This window comes from Cryptomeria japonica, chromosome 6, assembly GCF_030272615.1.
Source record: "Cryptomeria japonica chromosome 6, Sugi_1.0, whole genome shotgun sequence".
Classification (NCBI taxonomy): domain Eukaryota; kingdom Viridiplantae; phylum Streptophyta; class Pinopsida; order Cupressales; family Cupressaceae; genus Cryptomeria; species Cryptomeria japonica.
The window spans coordinates 117,798,786-117,812,451 of record NC_081410.1 but is presented as its reverse complement, the minus strand read 5'-3'; the positions used below and the strand labels follow the sequence as shown (position 1 = coordinate 117,812,451).

General features: G+C 34.1%; 1 protein-coding gene across 11 annotated transcripts in view; it reads right to left on the bottom strand.

The window, feature by feature from the left end:
- Window positions 1–10,553, bottom strand: part of LOC131074818 (phosphoglycerate mutase-like protein) — a 77,518-nt gene extending 66,965 nt beyond the window's left edge. For 2 of the 11 annotated variants that reach the window (XM_058011513.2, XM_058011524.2), the window contains exons 1-5: window positions 5,687–6,138; window positions 5,032–5,093; window positions 4,796–4,903; window positions 4,056–4,135; window positions 3,638–3,800 (exon numbers count right to left, since the gene is read on the bottom strand). In XM_058011513.2, the coding sequence (XP_057867496.1) occupies window positions 3,638–3,800; window positions 4,056–4,135; window positions 4,796–4,903; window positions 5,032–5,093; window positions 5,687–5,723 (450 nt within the window). In that variant the 5' untranslated portion in view covers window positions 5,724–6,138. Of the gene's footprint in view, window positions 1–3,637; window positions 3,801–4,055; window positions 4,136–4,795; window positions 4,904–5,009; window positions 5,096–5,252; window positions 5,390–5,443; window positions 5,660–5,686; window positions 6,140–10,315 lie in introns of those variants that run through there. The other 9 variants (XM_058011515.2, XM_058011518.2, XM_058011517.2 and 6 more) reach the window with 9 other exon arrangements.
- Window positions 10,554–13,666: the final 3,113 nt, after the last annotated feature.

Below are 13,666 nucleotides of genomic sequence, written 5' to 3'. Positions count from 1 at the left end.
AAGGAGAACCTACACCCAAAAAGAAAGGGAAACACCTACAAGCATATCCATTCTTAAAAAGTTATAATCTATTCTAAGGTAACAACAGCAAGAGTGGGTATATGAGACATGAAAGGGTTGCTTGGGTCCATTGTCTACCAAGTCCAAAGAATGGTTGCTTCTAACCTCCTTGCTAGACTTGGCGGCCCATGTTGCTTTCCGTTCATGTCCATTACCCATGCACGCTTCACCTTGTGAGTTTGGCATAGTGTGCAAACTGGTTCCTTGACTCCCAGAGTCCTTATGACCACTGGTGAGCCCCCGTTACCACTGGATTACACCTCTAACCTTCTCCCACAAGATACGACAGTAGATTGCATACATTTTATATGAAAATAGATTAATAATGCTTCTGTATTGCAAACAGTTTCAATCTGATATTCATTGGCAATTTGAATTAAATACTTAATTGTATAAGCCTAATTCACACACACGTGCAGATCTAATGGTGTTACCAGACCTGAATATTAGTTATTTATAAGCTTATCATGTTGTGAAGTTATATCAAGATATCATGTTACATTTATATTATATTAATAGCATTATATTATATTATTCTTATTATTTTTTATTTTTTTTTGATAAAAGTGGATGAACCACTGAAATTATATTAAATTTTATATTTTTTTTTACATGGTGTCTGGTTCAATGAGCACTGAAGGGAAAGAACCAGTAAGAAAACCCTTCAGTATAGCTCAAAAGAATAGAAGCCTATCTACCCATTACAATAGCCCATAGGCAACCCACAAAAAACCCCAGATTACATCCCCAATCGCATTAGATATAAAGGAAGCTTGAGAGAAGCTTGTAGGATCCAGTGAAGAAGATAACATCCAAAAAGAAGCCACCATATCCTGAACAAAATCAGTGCCAACACCCAAAAACCCATCTGTCTATGCCCCACATGTAACCAAGGCCCTGCAGAGAACAAAACACAAAGCCAGAAGGGAACCAAGTAAAAGCAAACTTGTCAGCATAAGAATGGTTAGCAAACAAATGCCCATCCATATAAGGAGCGGAGAAGGATGAAGAAAACCCTCAGGAATCAAAATGAGGCCGATCCACAAAATAGTCCATAGTAAAAGCCATAGTATCAACAGCAGGATAAGGAGCCATCTACACCACCATATTAACTGTACTTTCCAGTTCCTCAGAAGAAGCCAATAGCCATCAATTTTGCCAAGAACTCTCCAAATAAAGCAGAGCATTATGTATTTGGAAAAAAACACAAAACAAGAATGAATACCATACCTGCTCCCCATCCTGAATTTAACAAGGGAAAGGATAACCGCTACATGATTATCTTATCATCATAAGAAAATGCCGAACAAGAAACCTCAAACCAAAAGGTGAAATTTCCTCATACCTTTCAACAGATCCAATCATTAAGGCAACTTCCAACAGAACGAGCACAAGGCGTAATGATTCAAAAGGACCAATTCCACATAATGTGAAATGAAAGCTCATTGCAAAGTTGCCCACATCCAACCGCAAAGAAAAATGATCAAAAAAGCAGAAGATCAAAATCAATGTAGTTTAACAAATCCAGCCACGAAAACTAATGATTTGCATGGGAGATCCGATACCAAGTCAGTCCCCAAAATATCCAATGGAATACTCATCAACCGTGATGATATCCCATAAACCCATCATGTAGCTTCATGGAACCAAACAGTGCCAATCAAGAAGTCCCAGAGATACCAAAATTGCCAATCGTTCATAAGATGTCCCAAAATAAAAAATAATTACACACAGATCATACGATTTCATTCGTATAGATTGGCCAGCAACTTACCAAAAAGCTGAAGAAAGTAAAATAGAGAAAGACAACCAGCAATCTCCGAAATATCAAAAGAAGATAAGGAGATAGCCTATTAACAGAGGTATCCATAATATTCCAAAAATGCAATCAAGGAACAACATGGGAGACAACTCAAAACCTAATCACTATCAAAAAAGTCAGCCGAGCATAGTTTGCCCCTCCACCCTCCATACTTAATAAGGAGCTACTACCAAAAATAGCTACAACAGAGATGCTGCCATAAGGCAAAACAGCATCCCCCCTATAGCCATCCAAGGAAGTGAAGCACCCCATAAAGCAAGGAGATGAGAGAGGACACTTCGAACAAAAGGCAGCTCACCCCAAAAACTAGAAACCACAACAAACACTCTCCTTAATGAAGAAATTCCCCCAATAAATGTCAACAACAAAGATATTGCCCAAAAGACCAACACCTTCATTATAGACACTTATGAAAGAACACCCACACCAGGAGTAGGGAATGAGGGATTTCTGAATGGAAGAACTATTAAGAGAGAAGCTTCATGGAGGAGATAGGAATGTCCGAAGGGGCAAGTTCTATATAGTCAGCACCCTCAACAACAGCCTTGTTAGCTATAATATTATTCTTATTATTAACAGCATCCTATTACATTTATCTTATTGCATTATTAACAGTACCATATTATATTTATCTTATTAACCATTTTTAATTATCATAACATTATCAATATTAATAAAACCATCTTTTATTGTTAGTTGGGTTGTTAATACTTATACTAAATTAGTAATGCACTTCTCTATATACTTATCACTGTCCCAATGACCATACCGTGCGATTTCTAACAGTCAATTTGACAGGTTGCTTTCTTTTCTGCTGTATTCCCTTGCTCTGCGTGTGAGTCTCCTATCCCATATCCCCCCACAAGGAAGGCAGGGGTTGATGGCAATAAACCCATCGAATGGCTACGTCTCCTCCAAAGGGTCCCGTCTCTCATTTCAAAAGTCAGATTGGTGCATTGACCAAAACCATTCATAAGTTAAAAACATGGACCGTCGTGGGTAAGGGATGGGTGATAAATATGAAGTGTGGACATTCATTCACACATAAATATGAATATTAATAATGACATCAATAAATAAATATTAATAAATTGTGGATATTTATTCACTCATTAATAATAAATACGATTATTAATAATAATGAACATTAATAAACATGAATATTAATGATAAGAATTAATAATCGATGATATTAATAATAATCAATGGTGTTAATAACAAACACTGATAAGCAGGGATATCAATATTTAATTATATTATTTTATATTTTAAATTTTATTTTTATTTTTTTGTATTTTAATATTATTATTTATTATTAAATTCTATTTCAAAATGGGGACATTACAATATAATTCTTTAGGCTTTTCTTTGTTCTTATTGTAATTAGTTTTCAATTGTGAGTTCTAATTTTGTTATTTTTGTTTATTTTATGGGTGTTTTGAGGTTCTTTGGTTCTTTTCATCATCCTTGGTCCTCATGCCTATTCCCTCCTCTCCCCATTCTTTATATTGGAACCTGAGTTTGCAGCTCATCATTTTTCACTTCTTGAACTCTTTTGCATTCTGATGATGGATCACGGAGTGTGATCCGAAACATTGATGATAAAAATTGCAATCACGATCTACTCCAGAAACTACATACAATAAATATTAACTTTTGAAAAAAGAGACATTATTCAAAACAGCAGAAAAGCCAGCTCTGAGATCATTTCCTACCAACAATACAGAACTTTTAAAATGACCTTATTAAACTTACCATGCGTTCTCGACACAATTCCATGGCTAAAAAGGGTGGGCATTTTGAACTTGAAATTGCAGCACGATCACTCCTACCAGCACCAGCCACCATTAATGGGGGAGATGGATCACTGTCATTGTAATATCCACCACCAAAAACACCTACTGCTGTTTGTATAGTCCTGGGATGAAAACTCACACAAAGTACAAAGTGTGAAAGACAATGATCCAGGTAAAAGGAAGCCAACTGTGGCCTTAAATAGTATAAGAAATTTGACAAAATTTCTTTCACTTTTTGGCAGACATAAATGTATGCCTTATGAAACTACATTTCAAGATCATGTAAAACCGGTTCTTTTAGGTTGAATGTGAGGCCTTCGACAAAGGAATTAGTCATAAGAAGAATAGAAAAATTGATGTGTCAATAATCTTGGTACCTTGTCAATGGGGATGTCACAACCAACTCAACCCTAGAAGCAATGCCAATAATTGCCACTTGCTTGCGAAGAATATCAACCTGTTGGATACAGTAGCTTAGATTTTTTTGACTCAAAGCATCATATATGGGCACAGAGGAAATTTAAACTCCAATAAAACGCCAATATGCAAACAAACAGAATCTCTCCCGATATTTTTAACATATTGTATATTTTAGACTTCTGTCAAGACTTTATTTAATACAGATGATATAAAGATGACGAACCCTGCTGACAAGACTTAGCATAGAAAAGATAAGTTGCCTATGGCATGTTAATTAAGTGAACCGTGCTCATCATAAAAGGGAATATTTTAATGAGATGCAAATGATAAGGCTCTAGTGTCTGTAAGAAGACAGACCATGTCTTAAACTAATTATTTTGCACTATACTTGACAAACACAAAAGTGGGTTGTGCAATTCAGACGTGGTTGCCATTCATCTTGGAACTGCAGTAATATTTATCTAAGAAGAAAAGATATTCTTGTGTCTTATAGCTGTCTTTGAGAAGACGAGTGACAAAGATAACTACCATATGGACGAAAACTATTAAATAATTGTTGATTAATACACATTTTCTCAAATATGAAGGCTGTTACCTTGCTTCCCAAAACCTTGGAAAGCATGTCGAACTTGCACTCACACTTTGATGCTTGAGCTAATTTAGTTCTCTCAAATATCTCTAAATAAAATGCACGTACCTGTTGCCATCCCAAAGGAGTGAGGCTTGCATCAGCTAGTTCATGGGACAACAAAACTGTCCGGTCTATATCTCCAGTCACATTGTGGTAGCCTTGTGCATGCCTTACCTTTATAAAATAGTGAATCCACATCAGTTAATAAAAAACAGATATCTTCCGTTGATTCTAGAGAGTTTCTTCATTTATCACATATGTCTCTTGTAGACTGAATTACCAGCATATAACATAAGACATACTATGTGCAGAGTTTTGCAACGATGCAAAGGGTATAAGCTGGAATTTCGAGTTTCAAACATATCTGCAGAGACAGAATTAAATTAAAAAGCATATGATCAGATATCTCTATTAAAGATCATATTTAGTAACCAAATAGACATTGTTGATACAAAAGCCCTAGCAATCCTATTTTTTTCAAAAGAATCTATGCTTCAGTGATTATAACTACAGAGAACTTAACTTCTTAGTCTCCAATCAGATTCCTTTGTTTCCCTCAATTAAATTAGAAATAATTTAAAATCACAAAAAAGCCTTATGGCACTTCAGAAGACGACCAAGAACTTCAATGGCTAATCATTGGATGTAGTCCAATAATTCCTATGAACACAACAGACAAAAGTCAAACAAGGCCATTGAGGGTTAAATACTAACTCAGATTGCAAGCAAATTTGCTGAAGACTTGCACAATAAATTTGATCAAATAGGTAGCAATGAGTAAGAATGGGCTAAAGATCCAAAGTGGAAATGAAGACTTACGAACAGTCCATCCAAACTATACGAATAGATATATAAAAGTAAAATCCATTGCAATCTTTCTAGATTAAGAGTAAAATCCATTGCAATCTTTGACCTATATCATGTAAGGAAATGTTCGAACTTGGCACTTTTTCATACCCTGTGGGTGTAGTCTTGCACTATAGTTTATTAGCATTTTAATTTGCACCTTCTGGTGCAACACAAAATGAAACAAATACGTAGTGGAACTGTTCTTCAAATTAGAAGGGGAAGCTCTTTGTAAATAAAAACCCAACCTAATCTATACAATATGTACTTATTATTTATTATCTTTATAGTGTTTTCTAGGGTCGTTCAAGGACCTCTACAATGTAAGGATTGCATCTTTTTCATGGTGGATAGAATAAGCCCACTTCTACACTATATCTTTCGAGTTTAAGGCAACTAAAATTGCCGAATAGTTTTTTATGAGAGGTGTTCAAAATCCATGATCTCCCAAGAACATTGTTAGTGATCGAGATAGCCAGTTTCTCAGAATGTTTTGGCAAGGGTTTTTCAGATTGACAGGTACGGAGTTGACTCCAAGCACTAGCTACCACCCACAAACAGATGAGCAAACTAAGATTGCCAATAAGTGGGTAGAGAGATATTTGAGGAACTATGTAGCACACGACAAAAAAAAGTTTGGACTAGGTGGTTAAATTTGGATGAGCATTGTTACAATACCACATACCACATGTTCATAGACATAACTCCATTTAGAGCATTGTATGAGTATGATGTCGCATGTTTTGTGGATTTGATCATTGGTGAAAGAGTCTTCAAAAGGCCAAGGATTGGGTCCAAGAGAGCTAAAACATCCTAAAGTCACTTAAGGAAAATCTCCAACAAGCTCAAAATCAAAAAAAGATTTATGCAATTGACACAAGATAGAGAGATCTTTTGAGATTGACGACTTAGTTTTCTTGCGATTACAATCTTATAGGTAGTTCTCCTTGAAGAAGAGTGAAGCATAGAAGCTGAAACCAACAATTTTATGGACCCTATAGGATAGTGAGGAAGACAGGCGAGGTTGCTTATGAGTTAGAACAGCTACAGAACAACAAGATCCACAAAATGTTTCATATTTTGTGCCTCATAAAAGCATTTGGACATCATATTTACCCCTCCTAAACTACCACCATTTGATGAGGAAGGTAAATTAATTTTGGTACCAAAGGCTATTGTAGTTGAATGGGAGAGAAAATTAAGAAATAGAAACATTAAAGAATATTTGGTTCATTGGAAAGAATTCCATGCCCTTTGGGAAGGAGAACAAATACTACAACATCCAAATCTACAATTGCTCGAGGCAAGTAGTTTTGGGGAGGGAGGACTGTAAATTACCCTTCATAAACTTAGTGATTGGCAGAGACTCTAGCCTATTTTAATTCCTATGGACTATTTGGGATGTAAAATGGGAATAATTATTAATTAATTAATATTAAGTGTCTAAATAAAATCATTTTTTGGATGGCTTATATTTAATCATTTTTTTTAATTAAATTGAACAATTTAATTAAAAAGTGACTTTCATTATAGAGCCCAAAATATGAAGTTAAATTATACCCTTCATAAACTTAGTGATTGGCAGAGACTCTAGCCTATTTTAATTCCTATGGACTATTTGGGATGTAAAATGGGAATAATTATTAATTAATTAATATTAAGTGTCTAAATAAAATCATTTTTTGGATGGCTTATATTTAATCAATTTTTTTTATTAAATTGAACAATTTAATTAAAAAGTGACTTTCATTATAGAGCCCAAAATATGAAGTTAAATTATAAAGTCTCTTTCGCAGGAAAAATAAAATATTATAAGAAATAATATTTAATTATTTTTGAAAAATGTATAAAAGGGAAAAAAGGAGGTGAGAAAGTTCATTCTTCGCATTTTCATTTTTTAAATCCCACTATCGTGATTGAGCTTGTTCAACTTGTACCCTAGGAACAAAACCGTACAAAAAAGATTGGTACCGAGAATGAAAACCCTCCTAGCCAATTTGTAGTGGATTCACGCAGGATTCGTGGGTGTGCTTCATATTTGGAATTCGTGTAGATTTGTGTTGAAGTATTGAAATGATATTTTCATTAGTTCGTGGCCATGTTTGAAGAGTTAGTTTGAAATTTATTTCCAATATTAGTTGCAAGCAAATCTTAATTGATTGTTTGGAGAGATTCTTGTGACTGATTACCAACAAGTTGGACATATTGGTACCCAAAAGGTATGGAATATATGACAAATTTGAGGCAGATTATGTTATATATTGGGTAGTCCTTCCAGTTTGCAGGCCACCACAAGTCCAGCAGGGATTTGAGACTAAAGGAGGATCACTGGAAGTGAGTCACCAGTGCCGCAATCTGCGCATCTAGCCGATGCAATTATTAAAGGGAATACCTTCCAAAATCTAGACACTCTTGACTCCACTATATATCATCAGTTGTTCCTACAGCTAAGCCTATACAAGCTTTTGTAAGCTTCAAACAGCTATTCAATTAGAGTTTCCAACCATATAGAGTGGAATTGGTGTTATCCCAGCCTACAATGATTATATCACAACTACTGGACATGACTGTAGAAGAAAAATTGAGAGTACACGTCTGAGAGGAGGAGCAGATTAGTCTATCTATTTGGCAAAGACAATCAACAGCAGTTCACTGTATGATTCATCAATTTGAAGGTCAAATTACTTCCTATTAACCTCTATATGTAATGCATTCATTCTCATCAATGATGTTAATAAATTATATGTGCAAATCTATGGCTGTATTCTGTTGAAAGGAACATGTATATCATTTTGTTTCAGTTTGATTATTATAGAACTCGTTTTTCAATTGGTAAATCAAGACGAGTTATACACGCTCTTGAGATAATTCATACTTCTTTATGTGGTACCATGGAAAGACGTTCTTTGGACAAAAAGTATTTCCTAACCTTCTTGAGTATATTGTTTGGCCTCAAAACAAATTTAAAAAATGAGAAGTTTGTAGATTTTAAGAGGATGGTTGAAAAATGCTAACTCCATCAAAGTAATCAAGTCATATAATGGACGTGAGTACAAATCAAACCAGCCTTTAGATTTGTGTTAAAAACAATGCAAACAAGAGAGATCGCTGCTTCCTACATTCCACAACAAAACGAAATTGTGAAAAGGAAGAATAGAACCATTGTCTATATGACAAGGAGTATGATGAATGTAAAGAATAAAGCAATATTTACAATTTTCTATCTTCTAAATAGGTGTCTTACAAAACTAGTTAAAGGAGTGACTATTAAATAGTCCTGATCTAAATTAAAGCCAAAAGTTAATCATTTGAGGTTGTTTGGATGTGTTGCCTATGCACACATGCAAAAATAAAAAAGGATCTAAGTAAGAAGGTAAAGGCATAAAATTCATTTTAATTGCAGATCAAACAATAATACATATAGATTGTACGATTTAACAGGAAAGGAGCTGGTGATAATTGCGGATCTGATTTAACGAAGAAGAATATATGAAGGAAAATAGAATTGTAATCAATGAACTTGAAGAAAAAGACCTGAATCCTTGAGTAAGGGAATTAAGAAAAAATCAAAAATATCAAAGGGGACAAACAAAATCATCCATCAACTCTTATATTGAACTCTAATTTTAAGAAAATGACAACAAAATCACAATCAAAAGTGACTTATGTCTTGATGACTCAAATCATGAAAAATAAAGAATCGCAAGCTTTACAAGCTCAAGAAGAAGATGAATGGGTTGAAGCAATAATTTAGCAAACAAAAACAATCAAAAGAAATGGCACAAGATTTGGTCCAATTGCCTCCTACAAAGAACCACAAAGCTTTACAATCTCAAGAAAAAGATGAGTGGGTTGAAGCAATGAATTATTAAAACAAAAACAATTGAAAGAAATGACACAAGATTTGTTCCAATTACCTCCTAGCAAAAGAGTTATGGTACCAGGTGGGTACAAAACTGAGTCTAAACCTAATTAAAATATTGACGAAAAGGTTTGTGACACAACCTAATGGCTTTGGAATACTTTTTAAAAGAAAGTCTTGTATGGTCTTAAGCAAGTATAAGAGTGTGGTATTCTAAAATTAATTCATACTGACAGTAGAAAAGTTTTAGAAAAAGTTGGTAGAATCTCAATCATTGTATTAAAAACTCAGTAGATGATATATACCAAAAAAGCCACATAAATAAATAAATACAATTCTCAGCTACTCGCACACAAATCAGAAAATGGAAATGTAAGTAAAACAGGGTCAACAATGAAACATAAGATTAACAAGTTTTTATTCTTAAACAGTATGACAAATTAATAAAAAATCTAGCCAAGTTTAATTACTCAGGAGCCAGAACTATTAATAAAATTGAACACATAAATTTAGAAAAGCAAATTTGGAAATGATAACAAACAACTTCAAACTGAGACTAAAATCTTAACTCTCTATATAAATGGCCTTATCTACATTGAAAACAATTCAATTTATTTGCAGAATTTAGAGCAGTCAGCTCTTGAAAACCCTCGAGAAGAATTTGACAGGCAATAGGCAATATTACAATAAACTCACACATTAATTACAAAGCATTTATGGTAATCAAATACATTAAGATTTTAACAAACAATGGCGGAATTCAGATAGAGAGCAGGCAGCACAATAAAATATGTAAATCGTAATTCAACCTCTGTCAAATGGTGAAGGAAAAAGAATTCATAAACCAGGAAAACGAACAGATAAATCATTACACTAACCTCCAATAACGAACTTACAGTGTAAGAAATCTGCCCTGAAGCTACAAGGAAAGAATGAATTGGAGGAAAGAGCGAGTGAAATGAAGTGGGCATCGTTTGAAAATTCGAATCCTAACGGGAATGTGCCGCGGTAAAGGGCCGCCCATGTAAAGCCGCACAGTTCAAATTGGAAGAAAGGACGAATGAAATGAAGAGGGCATCTTTTGAAAATTCGAATTCTAATGGGAAATTATCCTGGTGAAGGGACAGCAACTGTAATAAAAAAGTAAAGTTATTAAATCTGTGTTTTATTTTTGTAAGAGTGAAAATTAATTCTAATGCTTATATTTATATTAATTTTTTAAAAATTTATGATAAAAATTAAAATATATAGACTAAAATTAATTAGAAAAAAGAATGTGAATAAAAAAATATTTTTAATAAGACTATCCTAAGATATTCTATCTTGTTTCTTAAATTTCAAAAAGGAAAAAGTAACTATTAGTAAATTAAAAAAAGCTTTAATCTAATTTTTTTTATTCTTTTTCTTTTTAAGATTAATTTTTCATTAAATTTAAAACTTATTTAGAAGTAATAATTACAAAGTTATTAAAATTAAATTAATTTATAATTTTTTAACACTTATGAATGAGAGGAACCCAAACAGCTGCGTCTATTCTGGCTTCAAAACGGATCTTTCGTATAGCGTGTTAGCGACAGGTGACAGGTTAGTCAATCGCAGTCGTTAATTGCAAAATTGACGGTGTAAAACACGCGATACTTCTAATATAGTCATATCGACTACTATCTAGCATGTTCTATAATCCCCTTGCATAATTGCAAAATGGAGTTACGAGATTTATATTTGCCACTCTCAAGACCACCTACCTCACCCGTTGCACTAAAGAATAATTTAATTTGTAATTATTCGTCTTATTAAAATTCTAATTATTGTAGAATAGTTATATTTTGAATTAAAAATCTATCTTAGATTGTTATCTTCTTTTGATAAGAATATATATTAATGTTATCTTCTTTTATTAAGATATTTATCTTATCTTTTCTTAATTTATTCTAATTCTTCAAAAAAGAAAATTTTTCATTAAGTGAAAATTTTATTTTAATTATTTATGTCTTCTTATAGAATTACAAATAATAATTAAAAGCGATTAAAATTAATTTAATTTATAATGTTCTCCTATTAATATTTTATTTATTGTAGAATAATCATATTTGAAAATTTATTTCTATTTATATGATAAAATAAATTTTAACTTGAAACCTAAATTAAAAGTTTAAAGTGAGAGAGCGAGAAACTAACTTTTGATTACTCATTTCATGCCAATAATTTAAGGGTGTCATGTGTCCTTGGGGAGTTATGCATATAGTGGCATCTCTCTCTCTCTCTCTCTCTCTCTCTCTCTCTCTCTCTCTCTCTCTCTCTCTCTCTCTCTCTCTCTCTCTCTCTCTGTATATATATACCTGGAAACTGTACATCAAAACATGACTTCGAGCAGCCTAAAACAATCGAGTCGTGGAGTCCTACTTGAATACAACTTATTAAATATAATAGGTATGACTCGCACAACTGCTAGCTAAGAGAGCCATGATGACTCAGCCACTACTAGCTAAGAGTCCAATTTGGACTTCACATTCCAACATTCTCCCACTTGAAGTCAAATTTCAAACTCTGAATAATTCCTCTACTGAAAGACCATTGCCAATGCTTCATATCATCACATAATCTACAGACCAAGAGAAGTTCTACACCAAATGAACTTCTCTCTACTAATAGGTTTCATCATAATATCTGCAGGGTTTACATCAGTGTGAATCTTGGCTAAAGAGATTTGTCCTCCTTCCACCACTTCACGAACAAAGTGATATTGAATATCAATATGCTTTGTTCTGGAATGGTAAGTTGAGTTTCGTGCTAAGTGTAAAGCACTTTGACTATCACAATGCAGTACCATGTTATCTTGTTTCACTTGCAATTCACCCAAAAGTCTATGAAGCCAAATTACCTCCTTACTAGCTTGTGTTGATGCCATATATTCTGCCTCAGTAGTAGACAATGCCACCATTGCCTGCAACTTTGACACCCAACTAACAACACCTCTAGCTAAAGAGAAAACATAACCTATTATAGACTTTCTCTTATCTCTGTCTCCACCAAAATCTGCATCCACATACCCATTAACTTGAAGACTACTCCCACTGTAACAAATAGCAGCATCTGAAGTGCCTCTCAAGTATCTGAGAATCCACTTCACAATTATCCAATGATCAGTGCCAGGATTCACCGTGTACCTACTGACAACTCCCATTGCTTGTGCAATGTCTGGTTTGGTGCACACCATGACGAACATAATACTTCCTACTGCTGAGGAGTACGCTACATGAGACATTTGTGTCTTCTCTTCTTTTGTGCTAGGGCACTGTTCAGAAGATAATTTAATATGAACGGGAAATGGAGTACTAACTGGTTGTGCTTTTTGCATATTGAAGCGTTGCAGAACCTTCTCCACATAAGTTTTATGTGACACCCGTAATTTCATGTTGTTTATGTCTCTATGTATCCTCATTCCAAGAATCTGATTTGCACTACCTAAGTCCTTCATCTCAAACTCCCTAGCAAGCTAAGTTTTCAAATGGATGATTTTATACATGTTGGGACCTGCTACCAACATATCATGAACATAAAGTAGTAGAATAATAAAACTAGCATCATCATACCTTTAAAAATAGGCACAATGATTAGCCTCACATCTATTAAAACCCAAACTCAACATGAAGGAATCAAACCGCTTGTACCAACACCTTGGCGCTTGTTTCAAAACATACAGCAATTTTCTCATCCTACAAACAAGATTCTCTTTACCTCTTTCCTCAAAACCTTCTGGCTGCTACATATAAATCTCCTCAGAGAGATCACCATGCAGGAAGGTTGTTTGTACATCTAACTATTCTAACTCCAAATCAAAACTAGCAACAAGAGCTAAAACAACTCTAACAGTACTTAACCATACAACAGGTGAAAAAATTTCATCAAAATCAATACCAGATTTATGTGCATACCCCTTGGCCACCAACTGAGCTTTATATCTCTCCAAATTATCATTTAAATCCCTCTTCAACTTGAAGACACACTTGTTCCCAATAGCTTTTCTCCCCTTAGGCAATGGCACAAGCTCCCACGTTTTGTTCTTATGTAGAGCTTCCATCTCCTCTTCCATAGAAACTCTCCACTTGCTTGCACATCCAGCTTCACAAGCCTCCCAATATGAACTAGGTTCACCAACATCAATAAGTAATGCATAAGCAAAATTACAAGTAAGAGAATACCTTACAGGTGTCTTGATTACTCTATTG